This window comes from Saccopteryx bilineata, chromosome 3 (assembly GCF_036850765.1).
Source record: "Saccopteryx bilineata isolate mSacBil1 chromosome 3, mSacBil1_pri_phased_curated, whole genome shotgun sequence".
NCBI lineage: Eukaryota > Metazoa > Chordata > Mammalia > Chiroptera > Emballonuridae > Saccopteryx > Saccopteryx bilineata.
The window spans coordinates 242,308,489-242,328,070 of record NC_089492.1 but is presented as its reverse complement, the minus strand read 5'-3'; the positions used below and the strand labels follow the sequence as shown (position 1 = coordinate 242,328,070).

The 19,582-nt window shown below is 41.3% G+C and overlaps 1 protein-coding gene across 3 annotated transcripts in view; it reads right to left on the bottom strand.

The window, feature by feature from the left end:
- Window positions 1–19,582, bottom strand: part of LOC136331103 (cytochrome P450 2J2-like) — a 66,830-nt gene that overhangs the window by 12,553 nt on the left and 34,695 nt on the right. Inside the window, exons 8-9 of one of the 3 annotated variants that reach the window (XM_066269058.1) lie at window positions 16,579–16,717; window positions 6,364–6,544 (exon numbers count right to left, since the gene is read on the bottom strand). In XM_066269058.1, coding sequence (XP_066125155.1) covers window positions 6,366–6,544; window positions 16,579–16,717 — 318 coding nt within the window. In that variant the 3' untranslated portion in view covers window positions 6,364–6,365. Of the gene's footprint in view, window positions 1–2,779; window positions 6,545–16,578; window positions 16,718–19,582 lie in introns of those variants that run through there. The other 2 variants (XM_066269057.1, XM_066269059.1) reach the window with 2 other exon arrangements.

Sequence of the window (19,582 nt, the reverse complement as noted above, 5' to 3'; positions counted from 1 at the left end):
AAAGGCAACCAGACAGGGTAGGAAATGGGCTCAGAAAAGTAAAGCATCATCTTGAATTCATAAGCAATACTTAATAAACGGTAAAACCTGTACTGAATCCAGGCCAGCCTCGCTTCAGAGCCCTGACCCCCAGTGTGTCTTACTCCCCATGCTATGCCCCCCCCAACCCACAAACACACACTGAGTCTTTTCATGTTGTTTTATGTAATCTCTTTGGGCCCTTGATGTATTTGGGTGAGGAGAAGCCTCTGTTCTGACCTTGACAGTTGTACTAGACATTATCATGATTCAGTGCCAGTCCCCAAAAGTGAGCCTTTGCATTTGACTATTTATTCTTACTTAGTTTAATTTCTTATCTGTTTCAAAAGCAGAGGGAAAGGTTGTTAGCTTTTCAGAGCAGAACAGATAGCTCATGGTGAATGCACAAAAACACAGTGTGACCCAAATAGTACAAAATACCCAGCCAGGGACATCAGCCTATTTTTGAGAAGTAAGCATGGGGAAGTGGAATAGGCAGCCCCATTCCAGAAAGCCAGCTGGGAAATGGAACAGTGACGAAGAAGAGGCCTGCACTTTCCGCTGTATTACTGGAGGGTTATAGCGAAAGTTGGTGTTGGGACAGAGGAGTAGTGACAGAGATCTGATTTTGGTCAATAGGTCCAAGCTAGCACCAGACCACAATGATTCAACCTTATTCATTTATTGGTCTCTACCATATTTCAGGCACGTCTTAATACTGAAAAAGACAGACACTATTCCAGCCCTCAAGGAATGTATCAGTTAACCATTACTGTGTAACAATGCACCTCAAAATGCTGTAGCTTAAAACCATAACCATTTATTTAAGATTGTCAATTTAGCCTGGGTTCAGTTGGGCAGTGTCTGTCTCAGATGGGATCACTCATGCATCTGTGTTCAACTTTGGATATAGTTGGGTGAGGCTCATCTCAATTGGTATTTTGTGCAGATCTGGTGGTTGGCCAGCTGTCATCTAGGGCCATGTGATAGGAATAACTAGGCCATGTGTTTACCATCATCCATTAGGGTAAGCAGAGTTCCAGAATTGCTGGGAGAAGTCCTAGCTCAGCAAAGTCATTTTGTCACATTCTATTGGCCAAAGCTCGTCAGCAGGCCAGCCCAGAGGACAGGGAAATGTACACAGAGTCAATCTCTGAGGGAAAGAAGTGAAGTCACGTGGAAAAGGAGTGTAAATATGGGAGTGGGGGTTATTATGACCATTTTGGCAGATAAAAGTTGTTCTCAGCCCATCTTAATTTCCATAAAAACCAAAATTAGTCAAAGTAAGTAAAAATAAATTTGCAGATATTGGAAAATTAACCCTTAAGAACTCTGATTCTCAATGGAAAGGAACAAATGAGGTGAGCTCTAAAATCTCTCTGGCTTTCTACTTGGGACATTGCTTGACCCCAGTTTAGGAAGGGGGAAGATACAGGTTAGAATTTGGGATGACTGACATAGTTGGAATTTGTTGGGAAAAAAATAGAAAAGAGGAGCTATGCCAAGGAAGAGCTCTGCAGATATTCAGAGAGACCAGCCAAATAGTAAACTGCATGTGTAAGGTGAGACTCCATGAGGCTTGACAGAGAACAACCACCAGGGATAAAAACCACTACCAGAGAACTATCAGCTGCACGACATTTCGTGGTTGGAACTATTTGAATTTCAACAGAGTAGAGAGAACATGTGGAACACCTCACGTTGCCGGTGGAGACCCTAGAAGGGTTTCTCTTTAGGAGCCCTAGAATGGAGCTTACGTAAGACACAGACAGAGCTTGCAAACGAGCCTCAAAGGATTTGCAGGCGTCCCCAAACTACGGCCCGCGGGTCGCAATGCGGCCCCTCAGGCCATTTATCCAGCCCCTACTGCACTTCTGGAAGGGGCACCTCTTTCATTGGTGGTCAGTGAGAGGACCACTGTATTTGGCAGCCCTCCAATGGTCTAAGGGACAGTGAACTGGCCCCCTGTGTAAAAAGTTTGGAGACCCCTGGAAGGTGTTCAACAGGTAAATTAACCGCCTCTTAAAACGAAGCTCAATCCTCTTTAAAGGAAGATAACAGAATTCAAACACTAAAATATTTTACAAAATCAATCCATAATTACTAGACCTATGAAGAAGTGGGAATATATGACCCATAACCAGGAGAAAAGTAAGTTAATAGAACGAGATACAAAGATAACAGAAAGGATGGAATTATCAGACAAAATTCTTTAAATGAATATTATAAGTATATTCAATTATTGAAAGGAACACATGAAAATATTTGAGAAATACAATCCTAAAAATAAGAACCAGTTTGTACTTCTAGAGTGAAAAAAGAAATACATGAAATAAAAAAGAGTATGGTTTAATGGCAGATTAGACACCTCAGAAAAGGGAAAAGAAAAGAAACTTGAAGACAGGGCAATAGAAAGTATCCAAACTAAAGCACAGAGAGAAAAAGGGCCTAATGAGCAGAAGCTCAGCCATCCAGTAGGTGAACGTCAAGGGGGGCGTCTAACGAACGTGACTGAAATCGTGAACTATAGGGGTAAGGGGTGTGCTCATAAAAAGTATTTGTGGAAATAATGACAAAAACTTTTAAAACTTTTCTAAGAAATAAAGCCCTGGTCAGATAGTTCAGTTGGTTGGAGTGTTGTCCTAAAGTGCAGAGGTTGCTGCTTCGATCACTGGTCAGGGCACATTCAGGAGCAGATTGATGTTTCTCTCTCTCCCTGCCTCTCTCAAAAAAAAAAAAAAAAATCTAAAAAATAATAAACTCACAGATGAAAGAAGTTTAATAAGTCCCAATCAATTGAACAAAGAAAAATATACCAAGACACATTATAACCAAATTATTGATGAGTAATGACAAAAACACTCATAATGGGACAAAGATGTAGGACTTAATGAAGACCCTGGGCACAGCCAGCTTGGGGACCTCCTGGATCCCAGCAACAGGACTGCCTGGAGGAGTAATACAAGCTAAATAAGATTTGATTTAGCAGATATCCAAGAGTAGAAGAGGGATATTAACTGAAGGCAAAAACTGTCCACATCAAGGGCGTGAGTCTGGAGGGCGCTGGTAGTATTGGGAACTGAGATGGGTTCAAGGGCATGAGTCTGGAGGGCGCTGGTAGTATTGGGAACTGAGATGGGTTCAAGGGCGTGAGTCTGGAGGGCGCTGGTAGTATTGGGAACTGAGATGGGTTCAAGGGCGTGAGTCTGAAGGGCGCTGGTAGTATTGGGAACTGAGATGGGCGCAGGGTCCTCTGGAAGGAGGGAGAACATGGTGCCCAGAGAAGAATTGGCTGCACCCCCATTTACGTCACCTGGAAATCTTCCCAATCTAAAATTGGGTTGAACAGGAAGCTAAATTAGCTAATTTATAGAGTTATGTAAATTGTATACTTGTTAGGCTGCAAATTGTAATGACTCAAATGAATGTTTGTTATCTAAGAGTAACCAGAAAAGTGATGAAACATGCAGAAATTTCGTTCAGAGGGAAAAGGAGTAGCTCTAAGTTGGGGGCATGGGGGTATGGGAATAAAGCAATATCTTTGTTGCACCCTATTGAGTCCCATGCTGTGTTTGTAAATTTTATTCTCACCACCACAGAGTGAAGTTCATTTTCATACCCATGTTTTAGAGGAAGAAAATGGAGGCTTGTTGGGTTAGATGTCTTGCTCAAAGTCACAGTAAAGGGTTGAGAAGAGAAGAAATTCAAAGTCCATGGAATGTTTCCACCCATAATGCCCTACCCCTTCCATCTTGGTAGCTTAGCAACAGGCTGGCTCAGTGGGCTGGAGTTAGCTTACAGGGAGAAGAGCTTGACCCCCGAGTGTGGACCTGGGAATGAAGATGCCTGCTAAGAAGGGCTCCCGGTGTCTTAACTGGGCTTAAGCATATTTTTGTTTTGTTTTTTTAAGATTATAATGCTATCATTTATTGAAGAAGAGGGAAAAGGCAATACAAAAAGAATTGGTTTGTGATGCATTGGGGGGAAAAAGCTTAATTATCAGCAAATTTCTTTCTTTTTGAAATGAGCTAGTAAAAAGCACAGTCTTTATTGTTTGAAATAGTCTCAAGGTTGGAAAAATAGCACACACAAATATATTTTTGGATGCAAAAAATTCAGTTATGCAACTAAACAAACAAAAAACAAAAACAAAACAGAGCCAGCAGCCATTTCTTCACAGGGGCCTGTCATGCAAATTGCATTTCAGGGAGAGCCTGTACTAAGCTGTGTGCCTCCTGCACCGAACTGCCTTTCTACACTCTGTTTCTGCTATTTGAGCCTGTCCTTCAGGAGTTCCTGGAATCCATTTTTAACCAATAGGACTGAGGCTTCCCTGTCCAATTAAAGCAATGCTATATCACCCATCAACATTTTCATCAACCAATCAGAGCAGCTCCATTCTGACCAATAGGGCCATACTTTTTGGACCAAACTACAAGAATTTGGAGTCCTCATTTGCATTAGATGGACCAATCAGTGACCAAGGATGGGGACTTCTGTCTATATAAGCTAGCTCCCCTCTAACTAAGGAGTGCCTTTTCCCTTTCCACCAAAGGCTAAAGACTGTTTCCTGGCTGAGTTAAAACACTGAAGACCTCTCCCTGAAGCTGAGCAAAACTGACTTGCACAGGAGCAGAGAAACAGACTGGCTCAGACTGGTAGGGAAGAGGGAAAGCAGACCAAAAGAGAGCAGAGCTGGAGGGACATGGCCCCGGGGATTCCTCACAGCCCTGACTTTTTCACGACCATATTATATCACCTTGAGCTGTTTTGCAATGAATAGTTTTCTTCCCACCGTCACCCTAAATTATGAATTCTAGTTGGCCTTGAATTGGCACCAAAAATGGACCACCAGTTCACAAGATTTAGAGCTCTGGAATTCCCTGGTCTAACAAAGCAGCTTCCTCACCCAGGAGAGTTGTCCTGATTAGTCACCTAACCAGCCCTGCTCTCTGTCTGTAAATATGTAGGGCATTCTGAGAGTCCCTTGTTGGCCCCTCTCCCTAATGCATGTAGGCCTCCTGTGCCTGACCTGGGCCCATTTCCATTGAAACTTAGATTATCCTGTGTGTCTATACCCTTTTCTGCTTGTAAATCCTCTGACCCTGGACCTAGTTACAATTTAGGGGACTGTCATGTGTCTATGTTTGCAGGACAGCAATGGAGAAAAGACTCACAGGCTGCATTGCTTTGGATAAAATCTGTGCCCTGGCCCAGATGCCAGAGAGAATGTCATATGCTTACACACTGTGTGTGAGGCACTGATGCAAAGGAAAAGGGTAGGGGCTCTGGAGCTTTCAGACTAGATGAGAAATAAGAGAGTTGCAGATGTCAGATAACAAAATCCTTGTGTGATGCTTGGCAGGGTGAGAGCTCGTATTAGATCTCTCTGAAAGGCCATGGACTTGGAAGGATCCTTATCAACAATGCAGAACTAAAGTGTAGAAAAGAGAGTTTTATGGCAGGCGCCTGGGTGCAGGCAGACTGAGTTCTATAAGAGCATCAGCTCTGAGCAGGGATGAGGGGGTTAGTTTTATACTCTGCTGCCTCTTCTGGCAGTTTCTGTTGACACTGGTTACCAGGCATCCAAGCTGGGCTTGTGGTATTCTTCTTTTGTTTCATTTCTTGCCTCCTTTGGTAAGGAGCTCCTGTTTGGACAACTTAAAGGTTAAGTACAGGGTTGAGGGGGCAGTTTTGTGCCCTGAGGATACATTTTGCCCTAACCCATTCTAATGAGATTTAAAGAGAAAAAGGAGTAATTTTATATTGCCAGAAACTTCAGTTACTCCCAGTCATCTGCTCCCCAAGGTTTCATATTCATTGTGGTCACACTCTCTTGGATTTGGGTCCTTATTCATCTATCAAGTTAGGATGCGTGCCTGCTGGCTTTACATTTATTCCACAAGGAGCGTGTGCATGACTGCTCATCTAGAATCAGGACAGCTATACAAAACAGCTGGAATGGAACCCAGAGATGCCTTTAACAAAGTCCATTGTTTTACATATGAGACTGCTTGCAGTATGTGAAGTATTTTGGCCAATTTCTCACTCTCCAACACGAGTGAACTGATTGAAAAAAAAAGGGAAGAAAAGAAATGGAAGACAAGGTCCCAGATATTTAAGAAGTTCAAGGTCTGAGGTGATTGGTTTTATGCTAGGAATATCACTGGGGACATTTTCTAGAGACATATGATTTGCTCAAGGCTACCTGGGAGGAGATAAAAAAACAACAACTGGATTTGAATCCAGTTTCCTCTGAGTCCAGTTCCTACAAACTTTCCTCAGAGCCACTTCCACTCTGTTCCCTCACTTCTGGGCAGGTGCCCGTGCCTTCTTCCCCAGCACCTTCATGCCCGAGCGACAGCACAGAGGTGGTAGCTGACAGGGGCGTTGGTGACGCCCAGTCTGAATTCCAGGCTCAACTTCTCATTATCTGGGGGCTTAAAGGTAAATTTTTGCAAGAGGGAGGTGAAGAAAATAAACAGCTCAGACTTGGCCAACTGTTCTCCAAGGCATGCCCGCTTTCCTGAAAGGCAAGAACATAAGATGAGTTATCTTTTCAATTGGTGTCAGTGCCCAGCAGGGATTGAAATCTTCTCCCATGTCCTGCAAACTTGAGCAGCAGACGGGCCTGCTAGGCTCTGGGGCTTTTTGCCCAGAGGCTCATTTAATCTGACAGCCACCGGGCAAACACAGAAAACATATGTCTGGACTCACTCCAATGCCTTCGGGAATCAGGCAGGTGAAGGTGCAGGGTGTAGGTGATGACAGAAGTGCGAGTCCTGGGCTGACCTACATAGTGGATGGCTAGCCTACGGGCTCTAAAAAATCAGTTAACAAACAACAGTGACAAAAGGAGAAAACAACACTTTGTTAATTTGTTTTCAATCCTTAAAATAATACTATCCAAAAGTATAAGGCAGTAATTATCAGAGCATGGTTTCCCAAGAACAAGTCATCTTTCACCCAGATCATGTTTTCCTCCTTAAAGATTGGGAACCTCCCTGAGGTATACGGTCCTCTACACTGGAACAGCTTCCGCCTCCCTCCTTGAACAATCCTTGTGTCTGATGGTCCTTCCCCCAGGAGTATCTCTGACTCCTACATGGGGCCCTAGGCTTTTACTCTATGGCTCACACTGGGCCCTGTCGGGGCCACATCTCTGTCCCTGTTGTGAGTCCAGAACTGGAGGAAGAAAAACAGAGATTCACTTCAACTCAACCACTTTCTATACCTGTGATTTGGGGTAAATTAAGTAACTTCTCTAGGCATTAGTGGAAATGTTTCTAAATATGGGACTTTATTTTATATATTGTGTAAGCTACACACTGAATTTAAATAATGTAACGTAAAGGGCAAGCAAAGGACTTTAATACATTTTCTGGATAATAATAAACCTTCTTGCTGTCATATAGCTTATTGGTAACTTCATTTGTTTAATAATGAAAAAACAAAAAGAAACCCAAATGATTTATTTAAATTTAGTCTTTTAAATTGTGTTCTTTTGGGTGATACCATTGTCAAAATAACTTTCTGTATATTACAATTCTTTACTGTGATACTTTTCACATTGTGCCTTTTATTCTGAAGTAATTTCAAATGTATGGAAAACTTGCAAGAATAAGAAAAATAACTTGTTTTTCTTGAGTTACTTGAGAGTAAATCGCCTATGCTAACCATGAGATCTTCAGAATGAATTCCCTCAAACAAGGACATTATCTGATAAAACCACCAAATCAGGAAATTACCACCATCTTCTCTTCAGATCCTACTCAGGTTTTGCCATTCTACCAATAATGTCCATTTTTTTCAGTGAAAGGGTCTAGTTTAGTACCAGGAATTGCATTTAGCTGCCATGCAAATGACTTCTCAACTTCCATGATTTTGGGACTTTTGAAGATGACAGATCAATTCTTTGATAAATGTCTCTCACGTTCCCTCATGATTAGGGTGAGGTTGTAAAGTCGTGCATTTCTGGTGCAATATTCGCTGACTAAGGCTGTGTTCTTAATCCCAGCAAGTGGTACACAATTTTGATTGTCCCATTCCTGGTGATGTTAAACTTGATTATAGTGGTGTATATCAATTCTCCCCTGTAAAGTTAATCTTTTCTCTTTGAAATTAATAAATGCTACTTTGAGACAATGTTATTAAACATTCTTCATTGAATTAGTTTCCATTACTATTTCTTGGCCAAATTAATAATTAATCTAATGGTAGCCTATTCTGGAGTTTTAAAATTCCATCATTTCTTCCACATTATTAGTTAGCATTTTTTAAAGGAAATGATTTTTCTCCTCTCTATTTTATTTATTCACTCATTAATTTATATCAGTATGAATTCACAGATTCCTATTTTTTTCAATGGGTTAAAATGTGTTATTGGTGTTTTGATCTCACTATACTCCAGATTTGCCTAGTAAATGAGCATTCAAGCTGTTATATTTTTACTTTGGGCACAAAAATATGTTCCAGCCTTATCTCATGCTTCCCTTTCCCCATCCTGGAATCAGCCATTTTCTCCAAAAGTCCTCCTTCCTTTTAGTGGATAATGATATGTAGAAACTAATATCTGGGCATTAGACATGCTTACTGGTATCAGGTGCTGTTGCTCTCAGGGCGTCTCAGTGTGGGGAACTGGGGAATCTATATATTTATATTCTGTGAGTATATTTTTAAATGTATATGTATACACACATTTATGTGTCTATTTACTTCTGTATCTACCTACCTACCCAACAAGAATCTGAGTTCATATTGATAACCTCTGTTTAAGCCCAAAATCACACAGTTCATTTTATTATCTTCCTTCCCTATTTGTAACTTCCTCCCATTTCCTTGACATGTTTACAGTGTCTTATGCATTTAATATGTCTTCCATTACTGCCAGAGCCACTCTGTGCAGACCCCACCACATCGTGCTTGTGTTCAGGTATGCTCTCCAGGTTTCCGCCGTTCCTTCCCTTTGCAAAACCTTTCTCACTTACCTGGGCCAGAACACCCCACACTAGTCACTACCCCCATCTCTCTTGTGTGTGTAATGATTTATGTTCTTCCTAAGTAATACATATTTAAAGAAAAAATAAAACTAAGTGTCAAAAAGAAATTATAGTAGAGAGACAAGATGGCGATGGAGTAGGCGGATGTACCAACTTCCACCTCCCAGAACCAAAATGGATTACAAACTAATTTTAAGAACCATCATCTGGAAAAACCAACTTTGGACTAAACTAAGAAGACTCTTCAACCAAGGAACACTGAAGAAGCCACACTGAGACTGGTAGGAAAAGTGGAAATGTGGAGAGGGCTGCCCAGCCCCCGGAGCTAATGGCAGCCGGGAGAGACTTGCATGGCGGGAAGTGAGTTTAACAGAGAGAGGAGGGTCCTGAGTCCCAGGAACAAAGCCACAGCCTGCACCCCCAGAGCCTAGAAGAGGTGTATGGACAGTATTTAGCTGGAAACAAGTCAGGATACTGTTTGCTAGGAAGAGACTGATTTCTCAGACCCAGGATTTCTCTTAAAGGGACTGCACAGAAAACCTCTCTCATACCCACTCACCCAGGGCTCCAGGGGACAGGGAGAGAGGAGAGGACCAGAGTAGCAGGAAAAGAGTGTAATCTAGGAGGCACAGGAAGAAACATTTTGAGAGACAGCCACCCTAACCTCTGAGATGAGTCACTCCCCAAATCTGAAGTGAATATTTCCCCTGGAAACAGCAATACCAGCAAAGGGAAGTAGGATGCCAGCCAAACAAGCTCTCCCATGGCACTCAGAGCAGAGTTGCTTAGAAAAAGGGAGCTTCCGGGACCACAGTAGTGAGTGTTAGGGTCTGAGCTGCAGCGTCCGCACCCACATGGCTGAGGGCTCGCCCGAGGGTGGGAGGCAGCGGGATGCAGAAGTGCGGTTCTGTTGGCAAGTGCAGAAGCTGGCTGGCCACCACTGAGGCCCAGTTGTGAGCTCAGTCTTGCCCGGCTAGGGAAGAGGGGATGTGCAAAAGTGGTTAAGCCCAGCTGCGGGCCATCTGCTATCCAGCCTGCGTGGAAAGGGCAGGAACCCTGGAAGGGGCAGAGACCTGCCCTTCAGCAAGGGCACAGGATCACAACCTTGCCCCGCATGTGGAACTGAGGCTTGTGGCCTGACTTGGAAGCCGGCTCCTCCTGTAGGGGTGGAGCCAAAAGCCTAGAACAGGCAGAGTCCCACTACTGAGCGTGGGCATACAGTCCCACCTGGCCTGTGGAGCCAAGGCTTGCAGCCATCCCACCAGCGGGCTCCTCCTGCAGGGGCAGGGCGAAAGCCTGGAATTAGGCAGAGACTTGAAGCTGAGCAAAGGTGCTCCCCCCTGCCCTCAGGGCTGAGCATAATGCCACCTGTGGGGGTGGGTTGAAGGCCAAGGCCACCGAGGCTTGTACACCCGAGCATGTGATCACAACCACACCCATGAGGGAGAGGCGGAGACCACAGCAATGCCCATACCCAAATGCCCTAGGCAGCAGCAACAGAGGGAGTGGGAGGCCTGCACACAGACCACACCTAGGGAACACAGAGGCCACACCCAGTGGACTCCAGTGGCCAAAACCTTCTTTTACACAGACAGAATAGAAGGCAGAGAGATGTAACACAAATGAATCAAGAGAAATCCCAGAAAAGGATCTGAATGAGTCAGATATAACCAAATTACCAGATGCAGAGTTTAAAATAATGATTGTTAGGATGCTCAAAGATATTAGAACAACAATAGATGGTCATAAGAACACCTAAATAAAGAGATAGTAAATATAAAAAAGGACATTGAAATAATAAAAAAGAATTAGTCAGAAATGAGAAATACAATATCAGAAATCAAGAACACAATGGAAGGAATTAGAAGCAGGATGGATGAAGCTGAGAATCAAATCAGCAAGATAGAAGACAAGATATATGAAGGCAGGGAAGCAGAGCAGAAAAAAGAAAAGAGACTCAAAAAGTCTGAGGAAACTCTAAGAGAGCTCTGTGACACCATGAAGAGAAATAACATCCGCATCATAGGGGTTCCTGAAGAAGAAGAGAAAGAACAAGAGATAGAGACTTTGTTCAATCATACCATAGCTGAAAACTTCCCTCAATTAAGGCAGGAAAACATCTCACAAGTTCAAGAAGCACAGAGAACTCCATTAAGGAGAAACCCAAAGAAACCTACACCAAGACACATCATAGTTAAAATACCAAAGCTAAATGATAAAGAGAAAATATTAAAAGCTGCCAGAGAAAAAAAGACTATCACCTACAAAAGAACCCCCATAAGGATGACTTCCAACTTCTCAACAGAAACACTTGAGGCCAGAAGGGAATGGCAAGAAATATTAAAAGTAATGCTGAACAAGAACCTACAACCAAGACTACTTTATCCAGCAAGGCTATTGTTTAAAATTGAAGTAGAAATTAAAACCTTTCCAGACAAAAAAAACCCTCAAGTAATTCACTACAACCAAACCAAGGGTGCAAGAAATGCTAAGGGGCCTGTTGTAAACAGATCAAAGGAGAAAAAGAATATAGCAAAAGAGGAATACAGTTTTAAAGAATAAAATTGCAATAAACAATTACAAATCAATAATAACCTTAGATGTAAATGGATTAAATAATCCAATCAAAAGACATAGGGTAGCTGTGTGGATAAGAAAACAGGACCCATACATTTTCTGTCTACCAGAGACACACTTTAAAACAAAAGATGCACATAGACTGAAGATAAAAGAATGGAAAAAAAAAAATATTTCAAGCAAATGGAAATGAAAAAGAAGCTAGGGTAGCAATACTTATATCAGACAAAATGGACTTTAAAACAAGGCCTATAGTAAGAGATAAAGAAGGTCACTGCATAATGATAAAGGGAGCAATCCAACAGGAAGATATAACCATTATAAATATATACGCACCTAATATAGGAGCACCTAAACATATAAAGCAGACTTTGATGAATTTAAAGTGCAAGGTCAACAGCAATACTATAATAGTAGTATTCAATACCCCACTAACATCACTAGATAGATCCTCAAAAAATAAAATTAACAAAGAAAGAGCAGACTTAAAGGACATACTAGATCAACTTGATTTAATAGATATCTTTAGAACCTTTCACCCTAAAGCAGAATATACATTCTTTTCAAGTGCTCATGGTACATTCTCTAGGACAGACCACATATTCAGCACAAAAGGGGTCTCAACAAATTTAAGAAGATTGAAATCATATCGAGTACTTTCTCTGATCACAATGGCATGAAACTAGAAATCAACCACAACAGAAAAACTGAAAAATACACAAACACTTGGAAACTAAATAGCATGTTATTAAATAATGAATGGGTTGACAATGAGATCAAAGAAGAAACTTAAAAATTCCTAGAAATGAATGATGAGTATACATCAACTCAAAATTTATGGGACACAGCAAAAGCAGTCCTGAGAGGGAAGTTTTTACAGGCATACCTCAAGAAGCTAGAAAAAGCTTAAATAAACAACTTGACCCTGCATCTTAAAGAACTAGAAAAAGAACAGCAAGTAAAGCCCAAAGCTAGTAGAAGGAAGGAAATAATAAAGATCAGAGCAGAAATAAATGACATAGAGGCTAAAGAAACAATACAGAGGATCAATGAAACCAGGAGTTGGTTCTATGAAAAGGTAAACAAGATCGATGAACCTTTAATCATACTCACCAATAAAAGAAGAGAGAGGACTCAAATAAATAAAATTAGAAATGAGAATAGAGAAATAACAACTGACACAACAGAAATGCAAAATATTGTAAGAAAATACAATGAAGAACTGTATGCCAAAAAACTAGACAACCTAGATGAAATGGACAAATTCCTTGAATCATATAATCTTCCAAAAATCAATCTGGAAGAATCAGAAAACCTAAACAGACTGATTACAACAAATGAGATTGAAACAGTTATCAAAAAACTCCCAAAAAAGAAAAGTCCTGGGCCTGATGGCTTCACAAGTGAATTCTACCAACTATTCAAAGAAGAACTAACTCCTATCCTTCTCAAGCTATTTCAAAAAATTCAAGAGGAAGGAAGACTGCCAAGCTCCTTTTATGAAGCGAGTATAATTCTGATTCTAAAACCAAGCAAAGATAACACAAAGAAAGAAAATTATAGACCAATATCCCTGATGACTTTAGATGCTAAAATCCTCAACAAAATATTAGCAAACCGGATCCAGCAATATATGAAAAAAATCATACACCATGATCAAGTGGGATTTATTCTTAGGAGGCAAGGCTGGTACAATATTCATAAATCAATCAATGTGATTCATCACATAAACAAAAGGAAGGAGAAAAACCACATGATAATTTCAATAGGTGCAGAAAAAGCATTTGATAAAATCCAGCACCCATTCATGATCAAAACTCTCAGCAAAGTGGGAATACAGGGAACATACCTCAACATGATAAAGGCCATCTATGAAAAACCCACAGCCAATATCATACTCAATGGGCAATAATGAAAAGCAATCCCATTAAGATCAGGAACAAGGCAGGGGTGCCCCCTTTCACCACTCTTATTCAACATAGTTCTGGAACGCCTAGCCACAGCAATCAGACAAGCAGAAGAAAGAAAAGGTATCCAAATTGGAAAAGAAGAAGTAAAACTACCATTATTTGCAGATGATATGATATTGTATATAGAAAACCCTAAAGTCTCAGTCAAAAAACTACTAGACCTGATAAATGAATTCAGCAAGGTAGCAGGATATAAAATTAATACTCAGAAATCAGAGGCATTTTTATACACTAACAATGAACTGTCAGAAAGAGAAATTAAGGAAGCAATCCCCTTTACCATTGCAACCAAAAAAAAAAAGTACCTAGGAATAAATTTAACCAAGGAGACTAAAGACTTGTACTTGGAAAATTATAAAACATTGATAAAAAAATCAGAGAAGATACAAACAAGTGGAAGCATATACCGTGCTCATGGTTAGGAAGAATAAACATTATTCAACTGTCTATATTACCCAAAGCAATTTATAACTTCAATGCAATACCAATTAAAACAACAATGACTTACTTCAAAGATATAGAAGACATATTCCAAAAATTTATATGGAACCAAAAGAGAACACGAATATCCTCAGCAATGTAGAACAGGAAGAATAAAGTGGGAGGTACACACTTCCGGATATCAAGTTATACTACAAGGCCATTGTACTCAAAACAGTCTGGTACTGGCATAAGAACAGGCATATAGATCAATGGAATATAACTGAGAACCCAGAAATAAACCCACACTTTTATGGACAACTGATATTTGACAAAGGAGGTAAGAGCATACATTGGAGTAAAGACAGCCTCTTCAACAAATGGTGTTGGGAAAATTGGACAGCTACCTGCAAAAAAATGAAACTAGACCACCTACTTACACCACTCATAAAAATCAACTCAAAATGGATAAAAGACTTAAATGTAAGCCATAAAACCATAAGCATCTTAGAAGAAAACATAGGCAGTAAGCTCTCTGGCATCTCTCGCAGCAATATATTTGGCGATTTATCTCCACGGGCAAGTGAAATAAAAGATAGGATAAACAAATGGGACTATATCAAACTAAAAAGCTTCTGCACAGCTAAAAACAATAAGAACAGAATAAAAAACAAACTACACAATGGGAGAATATATTTGACAATACGTCTGATAAGGGGTTAATAACCAAAATTTATAAAGAACTTGTAAAACTCAATACCAGGAGGACAAACAATCCAATCAAAAAATAGGCAAAAGAAATGAATAGACACTTCTCTAAAGAGGACATACAGATGGCCAATAGGCAGATGAAAAAATGCTCAACATCACTAATCATTAGAGAAATGCAAATTAAAACCACAATGAGATATCACCTCACACCAGTCAGAATGGTGCTCATTAACAAAACAACACAGAATAAGTGCTGGCGAGAATGTGGAGAAAAGGGAACCCTCCTGCACTGCTGGTGAGAATGCAGACTGGTGCAGCCACTGTGGAAAACAGTATGGAGATTCCTCAAAAAATTAGAAATCGGACTGCCTTTTGACTCAGCTATACCACTTTTAGGAATATACCCCAAGAACACCATAGCACTGTTTGAAAAGAAGAAATGCACCTCCACGTTTACGGCAGCATTGTTCACAATAGCGAAGATCTGGAAACAGCCCAAGTGTCCGTCAGTGGATGAGTGGATTAAAAAGTTTTGGTATATATATACTATGGAATACTACTCAGCCATAAGAAATGATGACATTGGATCATTTACAATAACATGGATGGACCTTGATAACATTATACTGAGTGAAATAAGTAAATTAGAAAAAACTAAGAACTATATGATTCTATACATAGGTGGGACATAAAAATGAGACTCAGAGACATGGACAAGAGTGTGGGGGTTATGTGGAGGGGGGGAGGAGAAGGAAGGGGTTGGGGGAGGGGAGGGGCACAAAGAAAACCAGTTAGAAGGTGTTGGAAGACAATTGGACTTTGGGTGATGGGAATGCAGCATAATCAAATGTCAAAATAACCTAGAGATGTTTTCTCTGAACATATGTACCCTGATTTATCAATGCCACCCCATTAAAATTAATTAAAAAAAAGAAAAAAAATCATTCAAAAAAAAGAGAAAGTATAAAAAAAGACAATAAGAGGTGTAAAAAATGCCATTGTTAACCCCTCTAAGCCTCGGTTTCATGATCTCTAACGTAGTGACACTAATATGGACCTTGTAAGCTTAAGCTGGAACACAGGATCCAAGAGAACAGCTCTAATATCTACTGCATCACTGTCATATCCTCAGGGCGGACCGCTTGGGCGCATAAAAGCTCACAAATATTTCCAGAACTAAGGAATTGGGAAACTACTTGAAATAATTCATGAAACAAACCTAACTCAATGTACTAGGAATTTTTTTCACTGATTTTACAATGTTATTAGTTAAAACAGTATTTTGGTTCTGACAACATGGAAATGTGGGTTTTCTCAGCACCCTGTTTTGTACCACTCAACTTGTCAACCATGTAAATGAGTTAATTAAATTTTTACAGCATAATTAAAATTTAAAAAGGCAAAAAAGAAGCGTATCTAGAGTAGCTTGCATCTAGTCAAGCCATGGCTCTCAGGGTCACTCCTGATGCCCGTAATGATAAGCCAGTAGTCATTTTCATTGACACCATCGCCTTATTATATCTTAGGTCTAGTTCCATGTCAGTTGGCGGTCCTTAAAAGATTTGAGACATTTACAAAAGATGGCAAATGGACAACCTTTTCTGTGACCAAGAAACAGATCTGAGTCTCTGTTCCCAATGTTCTGGGGAACAGAACAAAGCGAAGCTGAAATCTCCATGTGAGACAAGCAGTGGCTCAGAATGTCAGGGCAGCCTGAGGCAACACCAGCGCTGGGACCCCTGACGTGGAGCAAAGGGCACAGGAAGTCTCACTTGGCTGGGCTGTCTGTACACATCCCAAATAAAGCAAAGGGTGCTGGGAAAAGAGCAGAGGAGGGCTGAGAGGGGAACTCTGGATTCAGAACCTGTTTTTTTAGAACTTACCGATTGAGAAAGGCAGAAAGGATTCCTTTTTCTTAAACTGTCCATTCTCCAGAAAATGCTCTGGATTGAATGTGTCGGGGGTGGCCCACTCTGCAGGGTCCCTGTGCAGTGCAGTCAGATTGGTCAAGAACATGGTCCCCTAAAAAAAAACAGGAAAGACTCAGGAAGGTTGACCCACACAACAAACCTACGCAGAGGGGTTGAAGTCCCCGGCTTCCAAGCAGGGGCCTGACCATATCCTCCACCTCCCTGCCCACCATCTTCTGAGCGCAGCCACCCCTGTCTTAATTTCCCAGGGCCCTGCTCTTTGCCATAGGACAGCTTTCAATGATAGACTGGAAATGCCTGCTGGGAATTATTAGAAGTGTGTGGTTAGTCTTGACTGCAGCATGGATCTCCTCTGCTGGGACAAGTCACTGTAGGACTTGAGAGAGGACATGCATGTCTCAAGGCGAGCATCACATACGAGCTAAGCCAGTCAGTACTGTACCAGATCAGCCCAGCTGCTCAGTGAGGTGATGCCTGTGGCAGTTCTAGCAAGAGAAATGATGTCTCATTCATTCCTGTTTCTCCCATTGTGTTTTCTCCAATGTCGCCAGACTGCACAGGAGATTTAATAATATATAGAATCAAGTTGCCCAGTAAAAGGAACCCCTATCCATGCAGGTACATAGAAAGAAACCCACAGGTCCTAATTTATGCCTCCTTTTCCCTAATTCTGTCTACATCTAGTCTTTCAGTTACTTTTACTTTAAATTTCTCTTAATTCTGCCACATTCATCCCATTTCCACTGTTGCCAGCTTATCCAGGCTACCACTTCGCTTGCTTATACAGTTATAATAGCAGATCAACTATGCTCCATAGCCTTTTAGTCAGCTCTATGTTCTGAATCAGAGTGCGCTTTGAATAGGATTTAATTATGTCACGCCTGTCTACCCTCACACCCATACCCTGAACTTGACAGAACCCTTCAATAGCTTCCCATCACTCTTAGGTGACAGATCCAGTACCTGACCCCTGTCTGGGCCACTCGCTCTCTCTCTCTGCTTGCACTTGCAGTACATTAGTCTTCTTCCAGCCTCTCAAATATCTAGCTTCCTACTCGCTTTTGTACGCTTTTGAATGTTGTTAACATAGCTGAATGTCTTTCCTTCCACAGAGCTAAGTCTAAAAATCATTCTTCTATCCTCTGCTCAAAAATCACTTCCTTTAGAAGTCTCCGCTGACCATTCCTGTTCCTACTCCCCATTCCAGCCAGTCTCATCTTTATAGAAACCTGTGAGATTTTTTTCAGTGGGGCAGTCTCACGGTTTCTGAGTAGGCACTTGAATAATTATTTTCTCCATTGTTGTTTTCCCAAGCCTGAGCATTTCTGGCGCTTTGTAAACATTTATTGAATTAATAAATAATAACTGCTATTTTAAGTACTTTTTTTTTTTTGTATTTTTCTGAAGTTGGAAACGGGGAGGCAGTCAGACAGACTCCCGCATGCGCCCAACCAGGGTCCACCCAGTACGCCCACCAGGGGGTAATGCTCTGCCCATCTGGGGCATCACTCTGTTGCAACCAGAGCCATTCTAGCACCTGAGGCAGAGGTCACAGAGCCATCCTCAGCGCCCGGGCCAACTTTGCTCCTGCGGGAGGGGAAGAGAGAGACAGTGAGGAAGGAGAGGGGGAGGGGTGGAGAAGCAGATGGGCGCTTCTCCTGTGTGCCCTGGCCGGGAATTGAACTTGGAAGTCCTGCATGCCAGGCCAACACTCTACCACTGAGCCAATGTGCCAGGGCCTATTTTAAGTACTTTTTATACTAAGCACTAGATTTGATGTTTTACACACATGACCTGATTTTACCTCGACCCAGGAAGCAGGTTTTGCGTTACAAAATTATTTGTAAGATATAATTTCTTTATATCTTACAATAAAGAAATTGAGGTTCTGAGAGGTTCAATAACATGCCCTGAGTCACATGATAGGAGAAGGCAGAGCCATGATTTGAACTAGGTCTATTTGACAGCAAAGCCATGGCTCTTAGCCTCTACAACACAGTCACTCAGATCTCTCAGTTCTCAGGATGGTTATTAAAATTGATGTTAAAAATCAGTGGTAGAGCTGGGCTGGTTCCCAGGAGCTTAAATTCATTGCTATAAAAATGTAAGCAGCACCCATGAAATAATTTAGACCTTAGCCTTCTCCTGACACATGGTCAGTCAGCAAGAAACAGTGAATGCAATAGCTGCAGGTGTAGCTGCTTTTCATGACTCTGCAGGGATAATCACCAAAAAGTGTACAATGGGTAAGCTCCTCTGGTTATGCCTCTTAACTTCGTCTCCAGGTACAACACATGCTGAAGAACACGGACAACTGGAATGGACAAACCCACAGAAGCTGACCAGGTGGTGAGAGAGCAGGGACCGATAAATGTGCAGTGTGCAGAGAGGGCGCTAGGGGGCGAGGGAGACCTGTCTGCTGAGATTACAACTTGGTGGGCAGGATGAGGTCACAATTTCCTTTGTGAGGGAGGACAGGGAATTTAGCAGGGACAAACTGAGGGAAATTGCAAGAAATTCTTTTAAGGTCAAAGTACAACAAATCCTGTGTAGAGAATATGATTAGTACAAAAATGATGAACCTGGGATTCAGCACAGTTTTGGTTCTTGAACCCAGCTCTTGTCACTTTGTAGTTGAGAGATCTTACACAAGTTGAATCACTAGGAGTCTTGCTTTCTAATTTATAGAACAGAAATAACAGATTTATTCAAAGGACTGATTAAGATATTTTGAAAGAACCTATGTAGTCCATGGTACATAATTACTGCTTAAGTGTTAGTTCCTGCTTCTCCTTTTCTAATGCTTAATATTGCACACACTTGGATAAGTTTCTTTTTTTTAAATTATTTATTTATTTATTCATTTTTAGAGAGGACAGAGAGAGGGAGAGAGAGAGACAGAGAGAGAGAGAGAAGGGGGGAGGAGCTGGAAGCATCAACTCCCATATGTGCCTTG